General features: G+C 48.0%; 3 protein-coding genes across 3 annotated transcripts; 1 reads left to right on the top strand and 2 right to left on the bottom strand.

Annotated features, from left to right (window-relative positions):
* The first annotated feature begins 4262 nt into the window (after positions 1 to 4262).
* On the top strand, positions 4263 to 5225 carry LOC114595410 (olfactory receptor 52M1-like). The gene has a single exon (XM_028725693.2). It carries the CDS (start codon positions 4263 to 4265, stop codon positions 5223 to 5225), a length of 963 nt encoding a protein of 320 aa, XP_028581526.2.
* A 3194-nt stretch (positions 5226 to 8419) lies between these two features.
* LOC114595407 (olfactory receptor 52I2-like) lies at positions 8420 to 9370 on the bottom strand. The gene has a single exon (XM_028725692.2). It carries the CDS (start codon positions 9368 to 9370, stop codon positions 8420 to 8422), a length of 951 nt encoding a protein of 316 aa, XP_028581525.2.
* An 8880-nt stretch (positions 9371 to 18250) lies between these two features.
* Positions 18251 to 20296, bottom strand: LOC114595406 (olfactory receptor 52P1-like). The gene has a single exon (XM_028725691.2). It carries the CDS (start codon positions 19464 to 19466, stop codon positions 18510 to 18512), a length of 957 nt encoding a protein of 318 aa, XP_028581524.2. The 5' UTR covers positions 19467 to 20296; the 3' UTR covers positions 18251 to 18509.
* Between the last annotated feature and the right edge of the window lie 214 nt (positions 20297 to 20510).

Below are 20510 nucleotides of genomic sequence, written 5' to 3'. Positions count from 1 at the left end.
CTGAGTGCACTGGAGAAGAAGGGAAATGCCTTTTCCAGAGGTCTCTCGGACAGCGGGGGCTGCAGGAACACCCCAGGGCGTTTCCCAACAAAACCTGGAGGTCTCAGGGCGATTCACAGGATAAAATCAAGATATAAAACCACAAAATACGTAATAAAATAACAACAACCCAATAGCCCCTTCCCCAAAAGCACATTTTAAAAGGACATAGGATGTCAATCAAATCAACCAAAGGAATGGTTAAAGAGGAACGTTTTTGCCTGGTGCCTAAAGGTGTATAATGAAGGTGCCAGGCAAACTTCCCTGGGGAGAGCATTCCACAAATGGGGAGCCACTACAGAGAAGGCCCCGTTCTTGTGTTGCCACCCTGCGGACCTCTCGAGGAGGAGGCACATGAAGGAGGGCCTCAGAAGATGATCTCAGGGTCCAGGTAGGTTCATATGGGAAGAGGCGGTCCTTGAGGTATTGCCGTCCTGAGACTGAGAACAAAGACCACAGCCACCACCATTCCAGGATGGAGATCTGCAACCAAATACCTTCCTGACATGTTCAGAGATTCAGCATTACAGCAGAGCACATTCACAGTTAATTATCAACCGGTTAAAGCTCAGTATGCTGCCATGGGGGAAAACTGAATGTTAGCAAGACCCATTTTTCTCCATTTCAGTGTGAATTAAACAATTATACTAAGCAAAGATGGCTGGCTCAGGCCACTGCCCCTCCTGGTCCAGCATCCCCTTCTCACCATGGCCAACCAGGTGTCCCCAAGGGAAGCCCTCCAGCAGGATTTGGGCACAAGAGCCCTCTGCCCTCCTGCGGCCTCCAGCAGCTGGGATTCAGAAGCATTGTTGGCATGGTCCAGCATGATTATCTTTGGGTGGGTCATCTATTTGCGAAAGGGCGAGGCCCAAGTTCAGCCATGAACCCTCAGGGATGCTCCTCTGCTCTGGGAGCTCTTTCACTCCGGAATGGAGCAATGGAGAAATTTATGGAACAACAATGGGATATTAGCTCTGCCCAAGGCATGTACAAATTATTATTGGAATGGCATACTAAAGATGAAGAGGTTAAAGGGGTGAGGATACAATGGGCTAAAGATTTTGGATATAACATTCAGTTAGAATCTTGGGAAAGGCTGTGGAAGGAAGGTATCAATTTTACTGCATGTAGTGCACTTAAAGAAAAAGTGATGAAAAGGATGTATAGATGGTATTTAACACCATCAAAGCTTGCCAAAATATATAGGACAAGATCTAATTAGTGTTGGAAATGTGGTAGACTTGTAAAGAGGTAAAGACTCTGGGGTTGCGGCGCTCATCTCGCTTTATTGGCCGAGGGAGCTGGCATTCATCTTCTGGGTCATGAGGCCAGCATGACTAAGCCGCTCCTGGCGAACCAGAGCAGCGCACGGAAACGCCATTTACCTTCCCGCCGGAGCGGTGCCTATTTATCTACTTGTACTTTGACGTGCTTTCCAACTGCTAGGTTGGCAGGAGCAGGGACCGAGCAATGGGAGCTCACCCTGTTGCGGGGATTCGAACCGCCGACCTTCTGATCGGCAAGTCCTAGGCTCTGTGGTTTAACCCACAGCGCCACCCGCGTCCTGCCTGAAAGGTACATAGCCAAAATAAAGAAGACAGTTTTTACAAAGGCTTTCCATTTTCAATATTTGTAGTCCTTGCTTGGTGCTTTGAGGTTTGGCAGCCAAAGAGCCACTTAATTGTCCCAGGCCCCAGTTGGGTTGGGAGATCCCTCAAGGTCTCCAAAATATGCAGCACAAATACCCCACCAAACGGCCAAAGCCAGCGTTTGCTTAGGAAGGACCATTGCTGGCTCAATAATTTGGTAAGTTGAACCTCAGGACAGCCCTGTTGTGAAGCAGCTTCCTCAGGAAGTAGGATTTTGGGCGTCAATAAGGTTAGCTATTTGATTTATTATTACTGTATTTTTTTTTTACTGCCAGAGAGGAGGAGAGGTTCTGGTTGGGTTTCCTGCTTCTGCCCAAATAACCTGACTGGTAATGAGTACTTTGAACTGGGTGGGAGGGCCAAAATGTATTGGGTTATACTTGCTGCATTTTTTTAAAAAAATAGCTACTACACTCCACAGAATGAAGCATTTGAATCTGCAGTGGTGATTGTTGCTGACAGCAGAAAGCACAGTGTTCCATACAGCACTCTGAAACACTTTAAAACTGCTCTGGAGTCCCCGAAATTTCATTGCAGCTCAGAACTTGGTAGCTGTGGTGCATCTGGGGCAGGAAAGCTGGCCAGAGGAGATGTTTGCCCCCAGGCAGAACAGCTCTGGAAGACAGCTTGCTGCAGGGAGTTGCTTAGGCTCAGAGAATTTGGGTTCTGGATGTGAGATAGATAGATAGATGATAGATAGATAGATGATAGATAGATAGAGAGAGAGATAGATAGATAGATAGATAGATAGATAGATAGATAGATGATAGATAGATAGATAGATAGATAGATGATAGATAGATAGATGATAGATTAGATAGATAGATAGATGATAGATAGATAGATACATATTCATAATTTTTTGGGTGAGATCATTGGTTGATCCAGGCCAATGTCTGTCTGAAAGTAACTCTTCAAGATCTCCAGAACCAGGCGATTTCTTGAAGAAGATTGTAGTGATTGTACCAGTGTGGTGTAGTGGTTAAGAGAGGTGGACTCGTAATCTGGTGAACCAGGTTCGCGTCTCCGCTCCTCCTCATGCAGCTGCTAGGTGACCTTGGGCCAGTCACACTTCTTTGAAGTCTCTCAGCCCCACTCACCTCACAGAGTGTTTGTTGTGGGGGAGGAAGAGAAAGGAGATTGTTAGCCGCTTTGGGACTCCTTAAGGGGAGTGAAAGGTGGGATATCAAGCCCAAACTCTTCTTATTCTCTTCTTGGCGTGGGGAACTTGCAACCCACTGAGTCATAGAATAATAGAATTATAGAGTTGGAAGGGACTTCAAGGGTCATTTAGTCCAAGCCTCTGAAATGTAGGAGTCACAGCTAAAGCACCTATGGCGGATGGTCATCCATTGATGCTTTCTTCTTCTTCTTCTTCTTCTTCTTCTTCTTCTTCTTCTTCTTCTTCTTCTTCTTCTTCTTCTTCTTCTTCTTCTTCTTCTTCTTCTCCTCCTCCTCCTCCTCCTCCTCCTCCTCCTCCTCCTCCTCCTCCTCCTCTCAGACTTCCCATGGCTTTCTGCTCCCAAAGTCTCAGCCGCCACAGGGGAAAATGGCTCCCCTCTTTCCAAACAACCTGGGTTCAGAAGACCCTCTGGACCAGCACTTGAGATGATGCTCTTTCCAGGACAAAGGTGAGGCTGCAGATAAACTCAGCCGTGAATAAACTCTTCCATCGCTCTGTTCCCTCCCATTCTTCTGTTCATTCCAGGTGGCTTCATTTATTTACTTGAAATAATTCTAAGCAGTCCTCCCTTGCAAATGATCCGAGGCCAGGGTACCACAAACAGTTTAAAACCATGCCAGGCATTCATAAATGCAGCAATTCAATAAAATGAGAGCAGATAAAATAAATTGTTGGATCAAGAGCTTATAGAACACACATTTTGGCACTCACTCTGCACACAAACACCCTGTAACTGCCAGGGCATTCCCTAAATGGGATATGCCACCATAGAGAAGGCCTTCTCCCATGTCAAGTTCATGGTATATTCGGGTTATGTACAAATTTGCATTTGTGAAAACAGCTAATGAAGGAAAGCAGATTTTATCTTCAGCTATGGGTGCTTCTGAAATCCCCTTTCAAACCCCCCATCCCTCTAATCCAGGGGGAAGGGACCTTGGGGTCCCTTCCAATGTTACAGTTCTATGATTCCATAGGATCATAGAAAAGCTTGTAAACACCAGGGAATCATTTTGTAAGTTGATGGATTCTACTTCCTTGGAGGTTTTTAAGCAGAGGTTGGATGGCCACCTGTCATGGATGCTTTAGCTGAGATTCCTGCATTGTAGGGGGTTGGACTAGATGACCCTTGGGGTCTCTCCCAACTCTACAGTTCTGGGATTTTATGCCTTCAGTTGCTTCTAGAATACTACAAATAGTGGGTACCTCCCACATCTCAGCAGGTCCAATTGCTCCACAGAACATTGGCAGCCTGACCTGCTCTGCTCTTGAGAGGACACCTGAAATTTCAGGGTCTTCAAAGAGAAAATGCATTAAGTACCATAATAGGAATTATCCCCTGATTTGTTTCCAGTCGCATGGGATGATGGTCCCTCCCGTGGCGCATTGGTAAGATGCCAGCCTTCTACAATGCCTGTGTCAGCCCGTCCACCTTCTCCCTCACGGGCATCCCTCAGCTGGAAGCGGCCCATGTCTGGATCTCCATCCCTTTCTGCTCCATGTACGTCATGGCCATGGTGGGCAACTGCACCATCCTCTTCATCATCCGGGACGAGCCCAACCTCCACGAGCCCATGTACCTCTTCCTCTCCATGTTGGCCGTCATCGACTTGGTCCTCTCCTCTTCCACCATGCCCAAGCTGCTCAGCATCTTCTGGTTGGGCAACAAGGACATTGCCTTCCACTCTTGCCTCCTCCAGATGTTTGTCATCCACTCTTTTGCCACCATTGAATCTGGGATCTTCCTGGCGATGGCCTTTGACCGCTACGTGGCCATATGCACCCCGCTGAGGCACAGGACCATCCTGACTCACTCGGTGGTGGCCAAGATCGGACTGGCCGCTGCTCTGCGCGGCTTCCTATACATCGCTCCACTGCCTCTTCTCGCCCATCGATACACCTACTATCACACCAACATCATTGCACACTCCTACTGCGAGCACATGGCTGTGGTGATGCTCTCCTGCGAGGACATCTCCATCAGCAACATCTACGGCATGGCCATTGGCTTCCTGGTCCTCATTGTTGACTCCCTGTGCATCGGGGTGTCCTACGTCCTCATCTTCCGGGCGGTGATGAGCTTGTCCACCACGGAGGCCCGCCTTAAGACCTTCAGCACTTGCACCTCACACATCACCGCCATCTTGGCCTTTTACATCCCCATAGCAGTTTCATCTTTGACTCACCGGTTTGGGCACAATGTGGCTCCTGCAGCTCACATTCTCCTGGCCAACTTCTATCTCATCTTCCCTCCCGTCTTGAATCCCATTGTGTATGCCGTCCGGACAAAAGAGATCCAAAGGAAACTGGCTAAGATGCTGTCTTGGTCCCGGAGACGAGCTAAAGGCCTGATGTGAGCCTCAGGGTGATTTGTGGCTCAAATCAAATGCAAGGGGAAAGCTCATCTGTGGAGCTTCTGAACTAGCTCTAGAGGGGGAGTCTCTTACCAATACCACTTGCATATACTAAGAATCAGTCATAGAATATAAAAGGCTGACCCACATTATTGGTGTTAAGTATAATTGCTTAATTGGCACTGAAATGAAGAATGTGTATGTGTTTTGCTGGAAGGGTTTAAGTGGGAGATTCCACTGAAGCTAAAGAACAGCAAGAAGTGGTCTCTGACCTCCTTGATGGATTTACAATTAACAATTGCTGTTTTCTGCTAGCTAACACATGAGTGTTTAACCTTACATCAGATTTATTTTATTTCTAAGAAGATGAACCTGTGCTGGACCTGCACAATATATTGTATGGAAATATTTGGCTGTATCTTTGATGTTTTTCTTCTGTTTTGAAGAAAGGTCTGCAAGCAAAGGTTTGAACACTCTAATGAGTCTGGGCAATGCTTCATTCCAAAGGAGTCGGTTGTTATGCATCCAGTCGCTTCAAACTGTGCAATATTAATATCTGCAATAAATGTTCCCCGCCTTCCCTGCCATGCTTAAATGCACATACAGTATGTTGCATGTTACCTCATTCACATGTGACTCCCCTGGGCCTCCAGTTTGGCGTGGTAAATTTGGAACGTAAAATCCTTCATTACCCATATCACCTTCTTCTTCACTCACCCAGCTGCCTTTGACCTCACTATCATTTACAGCGGTGAGGAGTTTGTGTGTGCAGCAGGTTTTCTAGTAGCATACTCCTTGTCAAAGGGTTATTGGTCAGTTAATAAAGGAGAAACTCAATAAACTGAAGCTCAGTCCAAATAAGACTGAGATACTACTATTGTCCAGTGGTTCTCTAGACAGGATGGGTGGGAGGCGGTCAGCTCTTGATGGGGATATGATCCCTCTGAAGAAGCAAGTCCATAGCTTTGGAGTACTTCTGGATCCATCACTGTTACGTGAAGTTCATGTGGCCTCCTGGGGGAAATATCCTCTTCTAACTTCCAGCCAAACGATCCACTCTATCTACTCTTTTGCTAGCTCAACAAACACATTTAGGAAGCCATATAATATTAACCAGCCAAAGGCATGGCTAATAAGAAATGTTTTTGCCTGTTTCCTAAAGATATGCAACGAAGGCACCAGCTGAGAACTTGCCCTGTTCTTGTGTTGCCACCCATCAAACATCTCACAGAGGAGGCACATGAAGAAGAGCCTCATATGGAGAAAGGCGGTCCTTGAGGTATTGTGGTCCTGAGCCATTTAAGTCTCATTCAATGTTCACTGAATATCTGCCATCACCAGGAGCAGCCCAAGCAATTTTGCTGCCCAACACAAAGGACAAGAAGATGCATTGCCTATTCTGTGCACAAAATTGGACCAGAGTAGTAGATGACTCTTACTTGACCACTGGAATGGGACAGTCCTTCACTGACCCCAAGAGTAGCAGGCTAGCTTAGGGGCTGCAGGGAGACCACATGGCACACATTTGTAGTCACTTTCTGCCCCTCAGAATTTGTTGCCTGAGGCAACTGCTTCATGCTTGAGCCGGCCCTGGTCATTGTCTAAGCTCCCTGCAAACAAATCAGGCTAGATGCTCATTAAACAGGTTGCTGATTCCAAGGAATGAGGAATCAGCTTTGTTGCACTTGACCTCTGGTGAGCTGTTGAACAAAGCCTGTGCTTTTCTGTATTTGTTTGGGATCCAGAGAGCTGAAGGAGGCCTCTACTGCAACCTCCATCTGCCCACAGGCTTTGGTCATCTTCTGACCGCTACTGGGGAACACCTATCGCCTTCTGAGAGACATAAGCTCTCCTCTTCAGAATCCTGGGCCAGCAAGGCAACAGCATCTCTCAGCATCTCAAGGTTGATCCTTGAGATTGTTGAGGAGCAAAGAGGGGGTCCTGCTGGGGCTGAGAGCTCACTAACCATTGGAAGCATAGTTTAAGTATAGCTTCTTAAGTCTCTCTCTCTCTCTCTCTCTCTCTCTCTCTCTCTCTCTCTCCCTTCCTTCCTTCCTTCCTTCCTTCCTTCCTTCCTTCCTTCCTTCCTTCCTTTGTTTCCCCCTTCTCTCTCTCTCTTTTGCATCTGGATTAATGTTTTAGTTTGGACAAAAGAAGAAGACATTTGATATGATAGACATTTATAGTCTATCATAGGGGATGGAGCTTATTTACTTAGTGAATAATAGCACACCCGAGTCTTTTGAACTGTTGTTTTATTATTTATTGTTACTATTATTTATTAAATTTGTATACCGCCCTATATCTGCAGTTCCTCCTAGCTTACTATTGTGTTTTGTGAGATACAGTGCTATTTTTCTATAAAAAGAGGTGCTGGAACTCAACATGAATGCTTCTCTTGTTCTCTTTTAATGGCAATGGCGCCCATCTGAGAGGTGCCATAACTGAGTTCTGGCAAGTTCTGGCTGAGAAAAAGCCCTGGTGAGATAAGTTTGAATTGAAGAGCACGTAAACCTTAATTTTGGGAAGACCATTTATCTTGATCTCTGTAGTTCCCGAATCATAAATGTACTGTAAAGGAGATGCTCCTTGTCTGTTTACAGGGGGTGAAGGGGGGTGATGATGGAATCTGTATGTGTAAACAGGGTAGGACAATTGGAGGGAGGAGTTTGGACTTGATATCCTGCCTTTCACTCCCTTTAAGGATCTTCAAGGCGGCTGACATTCTCCTTTCCCTTCCTCCCCCACAACAAACACTCTGTGAGGTGAGTGGGGCTGAGAGACTTCACAGAAGTGTGACTAGCCCAAGGTCACCCAGCAGCTGCATGTGGGGGAGCGGAGATGCAAACCCAGTTCACCAGATTATGAGTCCACTGCTCTTAACCACTACACCATGGAGGCGGTTTGCATGCAGGGTGGGTTGCACGAAAGGAGCGAGGAGGACACATGGGCATGTGGGCGGTGGTGAAATTGGGTGCGAAGCAGAACTGCAGAACAGAAGAGAGAAATGGCTTCAGAAATGGTGGTGAAAAGCAATCTCCATAGTCCCATGGCATGGGAAGGGGAAGCTCTAGAGAGTTAATGTGGGGGGAATGGCAAAGGGGTTTATGAGCAGAGGGAGAAAGGGTTCAGCCTGCCAATGAAAAATATCTTTTCCTCCTTTGGAAAAATCTTCTCTTGCTCCATCCCAGGCTTGCTCACCCAAGAGGACCCTTGAAGAAGGAAAATACTTTGCACAGAGCCTCACGCACCTGCTTTGTCCGGATGCTGTAAATGATGGGGTTCAGCATGGGAGGGAGGCTGAGATACAGATCAGCCAGCAGGACCTGCACGTGTGGTGGCACCGCCTGGGGAAAGCACTGGATGTAAATGGAGGCCAAACCTGGGAGGTAGTAGAGCAGCATCACACAGATGTGGGAGCTGCAGGTGCTGAAGGACTTGAGCCGCTCTGTTTTCTCGGCAAGCTTCCCCACAACCTTGAGAATCAGTCTGTAAGACAAGGCGATGAAGGCTGTGTCGGTCCCCACAATGAGGGTGGTCCCCACCAAGTTGTAGGTGCTGCTTGCAGAATAATCTGCACAGGCCAATTTCATGACCACCATGTGCTCGCAGTAGGAATGAGATATCACTTTGGAAGCACAGTATGGCAGGCGCCTCAACATCCAGGTCAAAGGCACCATGAAGAGGATCCCTCTTGCCAGAATGGCCAGCCCTATCTGCACGACCCTTTGGGATGTCAAGATAGTCTCATATCTTAGGGGGTGGCAGATGGCGACGTACCGGTCAAAGGCCATGGCCAGCAAGACTCCTGATTCCACAGCTGTGGTGGAGTGGATGAGGAACATCTGGGTGAAGCAAGCATCAAAGCCAATCTCTTGAGAGCCCATCCAGAAGATGCCGAGCATCTTGGGGACCACAGATGTGGCCATGACCAGGTCAATCATTGCCAACATGGCCAGGAAGTAGAACATGGGATGGTGCAAGGTGTGAGCCAGTAGGATTGTCAGGAGGAGGATGCAGTTTCCTGCAAGCGCCATCAAGTACATTGAGCAGAAGAGGGCGCCCATCCAGGAGTGGACACTTTCTAGCCCAGGGATGCCAACTAAGAAGAAGGCAGAGGAGCTGGAGTTGAACTTGTCTGGATCCATGTAGCTGAGCGTGGTGTTCTAGTTTAACGAAAAATGAAATCCCAAGAAAGAGAATTTGCATTTAAGGTTGGCTTCACCAAAGGGAAGCAACGCTGTTTCCTCCTCTTTCCCTGTAGAAGGTTTCCTACTGACGCCTTCTCTCTCTACAACCCCAAGGGTCCCTGAGGATCAGTTGCTGGCCGGGGCTGAGTTCTAGGAGAGCCCTAGTAGTTCTGCTTGGCTCACCGGTACACAAGTCAATCAGTGAGTGGAACTCGAGCACCTTCAAACAAGTATGCCAGTATTCCCCAACCTTGTGCCCTTCAGATGCCCATGCTGGCTGGGGAGGGTGGGAATTGAAAGCCAGCACATCTGGAACATAAGAAGAGCCTACAGGATCAGGCCAGTGGCCCAACTAGCCTAACATCTTGTTCTCACAGTGCCCAACTGGTTGCCTCAATGAGAAACCAGCAAGCAGCCCTCTTCCCTCCTGGAGCTTCCAGCAACTGGGATTCAGAAGCACCACTGCCTCCATCCAGGGAGGCAGAACTTAGCCATCATGGCTTGTAGCCATTAATAGTCTTGTCCTCCATGAATTCATCCAATTCTCTTTTAAAGCCATCCAAGTTTGTGGCCTCCGGTGGGAGTGAGTTCCATAGTTTAACTCTTTGCTGCATGAAGAAGTCCCTTCTTTTCTCTATCCTGAATCTTCCAACGTTCAGCTTCCTTGGATGTCCACAAGTTCTGGTGCTATGATTGAGGGAGAAAAGCTTTTCTTTACCCACTTTCTCCAGGCCAGGCATAATTTTATAAACTTCTATCACGCCGCCTCTTGCTTGCCTTTTCTCTAAACTAAAAAGTCCCAAATGCTGCAACCATTCTTCACAGGACGAGTCACTCTACCCCCCTTGATCATTTTGGCTACCCTTTATTGAACCTTTCTCAACTCTACAATATCCTTTTTGAGGTGAAGTGGCTAAAACTGTACCCAGTATTCCAAATGCAGCCACACCATATATTTGTGTAACAGCAATAAGACGCCAGCAGTTTCATTTTGAATGCCTTTCCTAGTGATCCCTAGCATGGAATCTGCCTTTTTCAGAGCCATCATCCATTGTGTCTACATCTTCCTCGAGATATCTTCTATGACCTCAAGGTCTCTCTCCTGGCCTGTCACCTCCAGTTCAGACCACATGAGCACAAAAGTGAAATTAAGGGTTTCTTTCTTTCTCTTTTGCTGCAATATGCATTACTTTAAACTTACTTACATTGAACTGCATTTGCCATTTTACTGCCCATTCACTCATAGAATCATAGAATCATAGAGTTGGAATAGACCACAAGGGCCATCGAGTCCAACCCCCTGCCAAGCAGGAAACACCATCAGAGCACTCCTGACTCCTGACACTCAGTTTGGAGAGGTTCTTATGGAGCTCATCGCAATCTCATTCTGTTTTAACAACTCTGAATAATGCATTATCATCAGCAAAGTTGACCACCTCACTGCTCACTCCCAACTCTAGACCATTTATGAACAAGTTAGGAAGCACAGGTCCCAGTACTAATCGAAGAGGGACTCCATTTCTACTTTACTCGGTCCGTTCAGTCCTACTCTTTGCTTCCAGCAACTTAACCAACTTCTGATCCACAAGAGAACTTCTCCTCTAATTCGGTGACTGCTCAGCTTACTCTTTGGTGAGGTACTTTGTTATTTATTATTTATTACTTAAATTTCTACGCCACCTTTCATCTGAGGATCACAGGGCAGTTTACAATATAAAGGGACAAAAGTACATAAAACAAACAAACAAACAAACAAACAACATTTATACCCTTCCCATCTAGCTAGGTTTCACCAGCCACTCTGGGCAGCTTCCAGCAAAACATAAAAAATAATAAAATGTCTAACATTCAAAATTCCTGATACAGGGCTGTCTGATGTGTAATTCTTTATCTCCTTGACATCTGATGGGAGGGTGTTCCACTGGGAGGGCGCCACTACCGAGAAGGCCCTCTAACAAACAAGACAATGTACTTTGCTTAAAGCTCTTCTGCGTCCACTGAGTTTGAATTACGCATTTCCCTATGTGCATTTGAAAGTCATATAGCTCATCTCAACTAGGGCCAGGGCCTTTTCAGTACTTGCCCCGACTTGGTGGAACACTCTGTCACAAGAGACCAGGGCCCTGCGGGACTTGACATCTTTCCACAGGGCCTGCAAGACAGAGCTGTTCCGCCTGGCCTTTGGTTTGGACTCAGTCTTGACCCTTATGTTTCCCTCCCCTTATGGTCTTGATTTATCAGCTACTTTAAAATGAGGCTGCATTTCAAATGGCATTTTAACCTGTATTTTAAATTGGTGTCCGTCCCCCCCATTATGTTTTTACTGTAATTTTATTGGTGTTAGCCGCCCTGAGCCCAGCTCTGGCCGGGGAGGGCGGGGTATAAATAATATGTATTATTACTATTATTACTATTACTATTATTATTATTACTATTATTATTATTATCTCTAAGCTGCTCTTTGACGCCAGACCTACCTGAGTCAGATCCAGATCAGGTGAAGGCATTTCCAGATCAGGTGAATTGCATTTCCCTCCTTGCTTTATATGAACTCCTTAGACACCCTGTCTTGTCAGGAGCACAGAGGATAAACAGATACTCAGCTGAATATGCTGTGTGTCTCCCTGTCTTGTCTACCTGCAGTTCTGACCCCCAGCAGCCCTTTCCCTATTCCTGAGCTGTGTCTTCTGATACTGGGTGGCAACAGCTGAGTTGTATGAAGTCATATGAGCATCCTCCAGGACTAGCACACCAATTGCAGCAGTGACCTGATTTTTTGTCCTGCTCCAGGAATGCATCACCTGCGTGCAAAGCCACTGCGATCAGCTGAGGCGCTATAAGGGTATTTATTACCTGGTCGATCCCCAAACTCATCCTCTTCAGGGAGGGGAGCAAGGAGAAAGGATTTCCTGTGGTGTGAGGGAGAAGAAGCACCTGGGGACCACACCACTTTCTGTCCTGGTTTTTTTTAAATAACAGTATTTATAGCCCTCCCATTATTGAATGATTTCAATCCCAGAGTGGGGTACAAAGTAATAAAAAGAAACAGATAAAAACTATATACAAAAATTACAAAATCGTATCAACAGGACCCATAAACAACTAAACAATTCTATCATAAGGCAAACTAGCAGAATGACCGCTCCCCGCTTAAAACGGGGGGCGCCCTTTGCGTGGACACGTGCAGCCCTGGATCTGGAGTGGCCCCATCAGCATAGGCTTTGCCTTCCCTCAGGTGGGATACCTGGAGGTCCCCGCCTACCTCAGTGAGTTGTCCAATCCCACCTGGGGGAAGCGTTGCCAGTCGTTTAGTCGTGTCCGACTCTTCATGACCCCATGGACCAGAGCATGCCAGGCACTCCTGTCTTCCACTGCCTCCCGCAGTTTAGTCAAACTCATGTTGGTAGCTTTGAGAACACTGTCCCACCATCTCGTCCTCTGTCGTCCCTCCTTCTCCTTGTGCCCTCCATCTTTCCCAACATCAGGGTCTTTTCCAGGGAGTCTTCTCTTCTCATGAGGTGGCCAAAGCCTTGGAGCGTCAGCTTCAGGATCTGTCCTTCCAGTGAGCACTCAGGGCTGATTTCCTTAAGAATGGATACGTTTGATCTTCTTGCAGTCCATGGGACTCTCAAGAGTCTCCTCCAGCACCATAATTCAAAAGCATCAATTCGTCGGTGATCAGCCTTCTTTATGGTCCAGCTCTCACTTCCATATATCACTACTGGGAAAATCATAGCTTTAACTACAACATACAGTAATAACAAAATATGGGCCTCAAGGCAAGATTTGTTGCTGATGCCCCCACCACACCCCTGATTCAGGCCCTGGATCTGTGGGGCGGGAGGAGACCAGTGGGATCTCCTGCCCTCTGTGGAGTTTGGTGGCCTCATTGGTGCACCGGTCATGTGCAGGTCAGCCTGGCTGCCCGGCTGTGCTGTGGTGCAGATGGATTTGAGGGCTTCCCCCATCTCAGTTCTGCTTCCCAGCCAAACTCCTCCAGGGTCCCAGAAGGAATGGTGCAAACAGCACCAAATGCGAAGCTGTTGGATATTCTTTCTCTGTGTGTGAGACTCGTTTGTTCCAGAAATGGAGAAGAATTGAGAAGAAGTTTCAAGAAGCAGCAGAAGGCTGAGATTGTTTTGTCTGTTTTATGGATAAAGCTCACATCAAATGATACAGTAAACCAAAATGTGGGCAGGAGAACTGTTTGGCCCATATCTCACCCTAGCAGCCGTCTCCGAAGTCACGTAACCAGGAAACTGGGAAACCCCCCAAGGGGCTGCGAGTGTGCCAGGGGTCTGTAACTGGTTGCAGGGGTTGCTCATCGATAGAAGACTCCCGATGCTTATCAAAGAGCGGAATTTGGAGAAGAACATGAAGAACAGATCTGGGAGGGAGGAGGAGACAGGTAGTCAAAATGCCTGGAGAAGTAAATAAAACGTGTCTGAATAGGAATGGCAGATCAAGACAGGCAATTCACAAAGTATCCTGATGGACAAGTTTGGAAATCATGGCATCACACAAGCTCCAGTTTCGCTGAACAATTCCCCCTTCCATGGCATTTTGTGATGTTCTCAATACGTTTTGGTTGGGTGGTCATAGTGATAGGACGGGGGGGGGGGGCTGGACCCTTTCTGAGGTTTTAAAAGTTGCTCCCCACTTTGCTCAAGGCTCTTCTTTCTGCTGCTGGAGGGAGGGTGAGTCTGTAGCAAGAGATTAAGAAAGACTGGGCTTAAGTAGCTGTTTCCCTTTCACTGGTTGTCGATTCTATTCGCTTCCTCTGACTGACAGCGGACATTGCGGGGTCTTAGGTCCCTTGAGAGGGAGTTGAGCTGCAAAAGCAAAGCCTGACTCTCTTTTTTTGGTAACAGGTTCATGAAATGGTGGTGTTTTCATGATAATGGCTCTCTTTGAGGAAAGGACGAGGGAACAGGGGAAGGAGAGGTGGCTAATGTTTTTGAGAATCTTCATCACTAAGTCAGTTATTGAGCTTAGAACAGGCCTGCGGGACAGACCTCTAAGGGCAGTCTGCCCCACCTGGGAAAAAACCTCTAGGTCAGTTTGCATTTCTTAGGGCAGAAAGTATTGATCTGACGTGTAGAGATCTTTCCTATTCTGATTCATTCAAGAGGTTTCTGGAAGTTTCTCTGTGTGAAAGAAGCAAGCAGAAGGTTCATGTGTTGTTTGGGTTATTGCTTCAGAGACGCTGAGTACAGCTGGTTTAAACTGGTTCTGTTATCTCTTTCTCTCAAGGTCATGCTGACTATAATAAGAGGCCAGAAGGAGCCTGGGTTTCACTTTCTCTTTCTTTCTCTACCAGTGTGTTGTAGTGGTTAAGAGCAGTAGTCTTGCAATCTGGTGAACCGGGTTCGCTTCCCTGCTCCTCCACATGCGGCTGCTGGCTGACCTTGGGCTAGTCACACTTCTCTGAAGTCTCTCAGCCCCACTCACCTCACAGAGTGTTTGTTGTGGGGGAAGAAGGGAAAGGAGATTGTTAGCCGCTTTGAGACTCCTTCAGGTAGTGATAAAGCGGGATATCAAATGCAAACTCTTCTTATTCTTCCTTCCAGTGTGGTGCTCTGTACATAGTATGCTTAGTGTTAAGGTTTTATTCTTATTATAAGTTATTGTAAGTTTAAGTTAAGTCTGCTGCAACAGGATTTCTTATGGACAGTTCCAGTCCTGAAGGTTTTGGATTTGTGACCATTATGCTCATCTGCCTTCAGTAGCAGTAAAGCTCTGCTGGATGAAATTGCCTCTGGTCTATTTTGGGGGGATCTTGCAACATGTTTAAGTTTTTACTCTGCTAACTATACATTGGAGTTCTGCTCTGGATCAGTATACAGTGGTGCCTCGCAAGACAAAATTAATCCGTTCCGCGCGTCTCTTCGTCTTGCGGTTTTTTCGTCTTGCGAAGCACGGCTATTAGCGGCTTAGCGGCTATTAACGGCTTAGTGGCTTTAAGAAAAAGGAAACAAACTTGCAAGAACTCGCAAGACGTTTCATCTTGCGAAGCAAGCCCATAGGGAAATTCGTCTTGCGGAACGACTCAAAAAACGGAAAACCCTTTCGTCTAGCGAGTTTTTCGTCTTGCGAGGCATTCGTCTTGCGGCGCACCACTGTATTGAGTAGAATTCCATGACACTCTAATCAACAAATGGCAGAATGCAGCAGGTAAAAAACTTGAACAGCAGGCAGATTAAAACACGGAAGGGTTATAAAGTCAAGCACAGATTACAATGTAGCTCAAGAGCAGTTTCCATTTTTATTGAGGAAAAGCCTAAGAGCCATTACATTTATATCCCATTTTCCCCTCCTCCTCCAGGAAGCTCAAGGTGAAATACGTAGCTCTCCCTCTTCCAGTTTTAGCCACACAACAACCATCTGAGGTAACCAGGGTATTCTACAGCTTCTCACATTTGTGTATCTTCTGTAAGTAACTTGTCAGTTGTTTTAACACAGAGAATCACAGATCTGTGGAGTTGGAGGGTCATCTAGTCCAGTGTTTCCCAACCTTTTTTGGGCAAAGGCACACTTCTTTCATGAAAAAAATCTCGAGGCACACCACCATTAGAAAATGTTAAAAAATTTAACTCTGTGCCTATATTGACTATATAAAAAGTACAGTGGTGCCTCGCAAGACGAAATTAATTCGTTCCGCAAGTCTCTTCGTCTTGCGAGTTTTTCGTCTTGCGATGCACGGTTTCCCATAGGAATGCATTGAAAATCAATTAATGCGTTCCTAGGGAAACCGCCTTCAGACCAGGTCCGGGGACAGTCTGTCCCCCGACCTCTTCTGAAGGCTGGGGGGGGGGGGGCAAGGGCTTTTCTTCCCACTGCCAGCCTTCAGAAGGCTGTTCTGAAGGCTGGCAGTGGGAAGAAAAGCCCTTCTTCCCACCTCCCGCCCCGCAAGCTCCGGGGACAGGAGGGCTTTGCTGCCGACCGCCAGCATTTTAAAAGCCCCTGCTGTCCCAGGGCGATTTTAAAATGCTGGCGGGCGGGAGCGAAGTCTCTGCTGCCCCGAGGAGATTTTAAAATGCTGGGGGTCGGCAGCGAACGCTTCGCTCCCGCCCGCCAGCATTTTAAGATCGCCCGGGGCAGCGGAGAAGTCTCCGCTGTCCCGGGAAGGCAGTCGGGGGGAGCAAAGACTTTTGCCCCCGCCTGCCTTCAGAAGAGGTCCAGGACCTCGTTCCGATGCCCGGCGGCGGGGTGCGAGGTTCCCGCCCCACCGCCCGGCATCGGGGCATCGTTCCGATGCCGGGCGGCAGGGGGAGAGGTTCCCGCCCCACCGCCCGGCATCGGGGCATCGTTCCGATGCCCGGGGGCGGGGGGAGAGGTTCCCGCCCCACCGCCCGGCATTGGGGCATCGTTCCGATGCCCGGCGGCGGGGTGCGAGGTTCCCGCCCCCCCGCCCCGCTTCGGAGCAGCGTTCTGAAGCGGAGCAGCGTTCTGAAGCGGGGCGGCTGGGGCAGGTGTTCCCGCCCCCCCGCCCCGCTTTGGAGCACTGGGAGAAGCGATCTCCCCACAGCCCCTTGCTTCAAAAGAGGTCCGGGGGCAGCGGGGAAGAAGCGCTGCGCTTCCCGCTGCCCCCGGACCTCTTTTGAAGCAAGGGGCGGTGGGGAGAAGCGATCTCGGGCGCCGCGGCGCGCAGGCGCACTGCTCGCTCCTCTTTCTGCGCAGGCGCCTTCTCTCGCTCTTTCGCCTCCTTTTCTTTCTCTCTCGATGGTCCGCCTACAAAGGAGCGAGGGAGGCGCCCGCCATGTTTGGATTTGCATCCAGCAGGAGATGCCGCCGCCACCCCGCCTCTCCCGCCTCCCTCCCACGGCACACCAGGCAAGGTCTCACGGCACACCAGTGTGCCGCGGAACACCGGTTGGGAAACACTGATCTAGTCCAACCCCCTGCTATGCAGAAATGACAACTAAGGAATCCCTGAAGAGATGGTCACCCAACCTCTGTGAAAAAACCTCCAATGAGAGTCCACCACCTTGTGAGATGGTCCATTCCACCTAACTTTGGACAGCTTTGTTAGCAGTTAAAATCTTGCAATGCGGGAAGCGTTGGAGGATCCTATGATAAGCTTGAATAGTTCTGTCTATAGGTTCCCTGAGACATAACGCTTGGCTGGAGCATGGCTGGGGACGCAGATGTAATAAAGTATCGGGAAAAACATTTTAGGGAAACACCTGCTGACATGTGTATTTGACAACGCTGGAAATGTGCTTAGATGGAGATACGTCATGTTCAGGGTGGTTTCACTACTGTTTCCAATTGTTGACTTCTGTTAATAAAAGGAGTCTCTGCACAGCTAGTCGGCAGCCTGCTTGGAGCATGCTTGCCAGCTTGCTCCTGCACAGCTCACCTGCATCCAACCTCCCGTCATCCTCCTATGTTATTCCTACAGGGACCAATAAGTATTTAGAACTACACTTCTCTCTCTCTCTCTCTCTCTCTCTCTCTCTCTCTCTCTCTCTCTCTCTCTCTCCTCAGCAAGGGATTACATCATACCATACCCAGAGCAAGCAAACAAACAAACAAACAAACAAACAAACAAACAAACAGACAGTAAGAGAAAGAAATATAAATCTAGACACCCATATTTCCCAAACTGGTATGGATGGCGAATGTTGAGCATCAAAGTTTGAAGCATAGAGAATAAAATCCCACCAGCTGACATAAAAATGTTATGGATCCCCCATCCCCTGGGAAACATGCAATTTATGTGTGATTGTTTTCCACAATGGCCAAAATCCATATGTTCTTACATTACAATGACAAATGTAGATTTTTTTCAAGATTTCCCATTAATGGACTATTGAAATCCTGGCTGCAGCAAAAATCCATGTCAGGAACTCTTCAACAAGCTGTCATGTGTTGTCCATCCACATATTCAGTAATGACAGTTGTGAGGAAGCCTGAACAGGCAAATTAATTATTTTAGATATTTCTTGGTATACTTGAGACAAGAATGAACCACACTTCTAATAACTGAGCTACCCAAAGCTTGGAGGCTCCACCTGGCAGGGGCATCTAAATGCAGATAAATCGTAACAAGTTCTAACCTTCTCATCCTTTGGGGGTCTAACACCAGTTGGAGTCAAGTCTCAACCTTGACTCCTTTCGGGTAGAATGGCTTCAGTACTTGCTCCCGAATCTGCTTTGTTTTCATGCCATAGATGATAGGGTTGAGCATGGGGGGCACCAGGACATAGAGGTCAGCCAACAAGATGTGGATGTGGGCAGGGATGTGGTGTCCCCAGCGCTGTGTGTAAAAGGAGAAAAGGGCAGGAGTGTAGAAGATCAGGATGACGCAGATGTGGGAGCCACAAGTGCCGAAGGATTTCTGTCGGGCTTCCTTAGAGGAGAGCCCCATGACTGCCCTGAGAATGAGCACATAGGAGACAGCAATGAAGATGGTGTCTGATCCCACCACGAAGGTGGCTGCCGTGATCCCGTAGATGTGGTTGGGTGTGATATCTCCACAAGCCAACTTGACCACGGCCATGTGCTCGCAGTAGGAATGGCCGATGACATTGGGCCCATAATATGATAGACGGCTCACCATGCAAGTCAAAGGGGTCATCAAGCCAATGCCCCTCACGAAGGCTGCACACCCAATCTTGGCGATGACGGAGCTGGTGAGGATGGTGGTGTAGCGTAGAGGGGCGCAGATGGCCACGTAGCGGTCAAAGGCCATCGCGAGCAGCACCCCTGACTCCACAGCTGAGAAGCCATGGATGAAGAACATCTGGATGACACAGGCCTTGAAGCCAATGGAGTGGGACCGGAACCAGAAGATGGCAAGGATCTTGGGCACCGTGGAGGAGCACAGCACCAAATCGAGGGCGGACAACATGCACAGGAAGTAGTACATAGGCAAGTGGAGGCTGGGCTCCTTCTTGACCACAAAGAGGATGGTCAAGTTGCCTAGCAGGGCTACTAAGTACATGGAGCAGAAGGGGAAGGCCATCCAAAAGTAAGCAGCTTCCAGGCCAGGAATGCCCACGAGGATGAAAACGGAGGGGTTGCTGTTGGAGCGATTGTTGCACGCCATGGCTTCCACCTGGCTCCCGGAACCATTTCATAGCCAGCTGTTAAGGCGAAAAGGAAGTTATTCAGGGCTACTAAGCTTGCTGCTTATGGTTAGGTGAGACCAAGGAGGTTAGGAACATACAGTAGTGTTTTAACACTTGGTCTTCTGCATCAGCTCTCTTTGACTCTGAGGTAGAAATACTTCAAAACCAATCATCAGTAAGGCCAGTTCCATATCTTCAAGTGTATGGCCTAACCACAAAACTAGGAGCAAGCAGTTTAGGAGGAACTTCATTGATTGCTAATGTGCGGAACGTTCACCCTGGGAATGAACATCCAGTTATTAAGAGCTCCACACCAGAGGTGGAAAATGAGAACAAAACTGGAGCAGCTTATTCCTCTACCACTTTTTTTTTTAAAAAAAATAACAATACTATGAGTTACAGAGTCATTATATGAATCAAGATCCTCCATCAGGCTAGGGGCGCTGTTTTTGGGTAAATAAATCCTGCGTCCAGTCAGATTTCCCTGCGTGGCTCTGCTTGGGAGCTGACCTGGCAGGAGAGCAGAGTAGCAGCGGTCCTGCGTCCGTGTGAGATGAGGGATAAATCAAGTCCAAAGACAGTTCGGTTCTTATCTCTAGAAGCGTTTATTTACAAAGCAGTAAATCCATCAGAAACCTCCGACATTCTCTGTGCTCCAAAAGCACACACGCAGCCTCTGAGCTGAGCTGCGTCTCAGGCAGAAGCGAAAGCAAGTCTGAACAGTGACACAGACTGTGACTCGCTTCTCTGCGTTAAGCTCCTCCCAGATACAGGACACCACAGAGTTTTAACCCTGTCAGTTCCAAACTCCACACTGTTCACCCCTTTCCACTAAGTCCTGTATCAGAATAGAGATGTTGAGCTTGGAAATTGTGGTAGGTCTACTTATACCCCTAACCCCCATGAATAGCTAGCAGTTCTGGCAATGTTAACAGGGAGGTCTGGATCATTAGCTGCCTCCCTTCCTTGGAGCCAGTTTTCAGTGGCCTCCTTGGCTGCTGGCATCACCCTTCTGCTCCCCT

The sequence above is a fragment of the Podarcis muralis genome, chromosome 4 (genome assembly GCF_964188315.1).
Source record: "Podarcis muralis chromosome 4, rPodMur119.hap1.1, whole genome shotgun sequence".
NCBI lineage: Eukaryota > Metazoa > Chordata > Lepidosauria > Squamata > Lacertidae > Podarcis > Podarcis muralis.
This window is presented reverse-complemented; position numbering and strand designations above follow the sequence as displayed.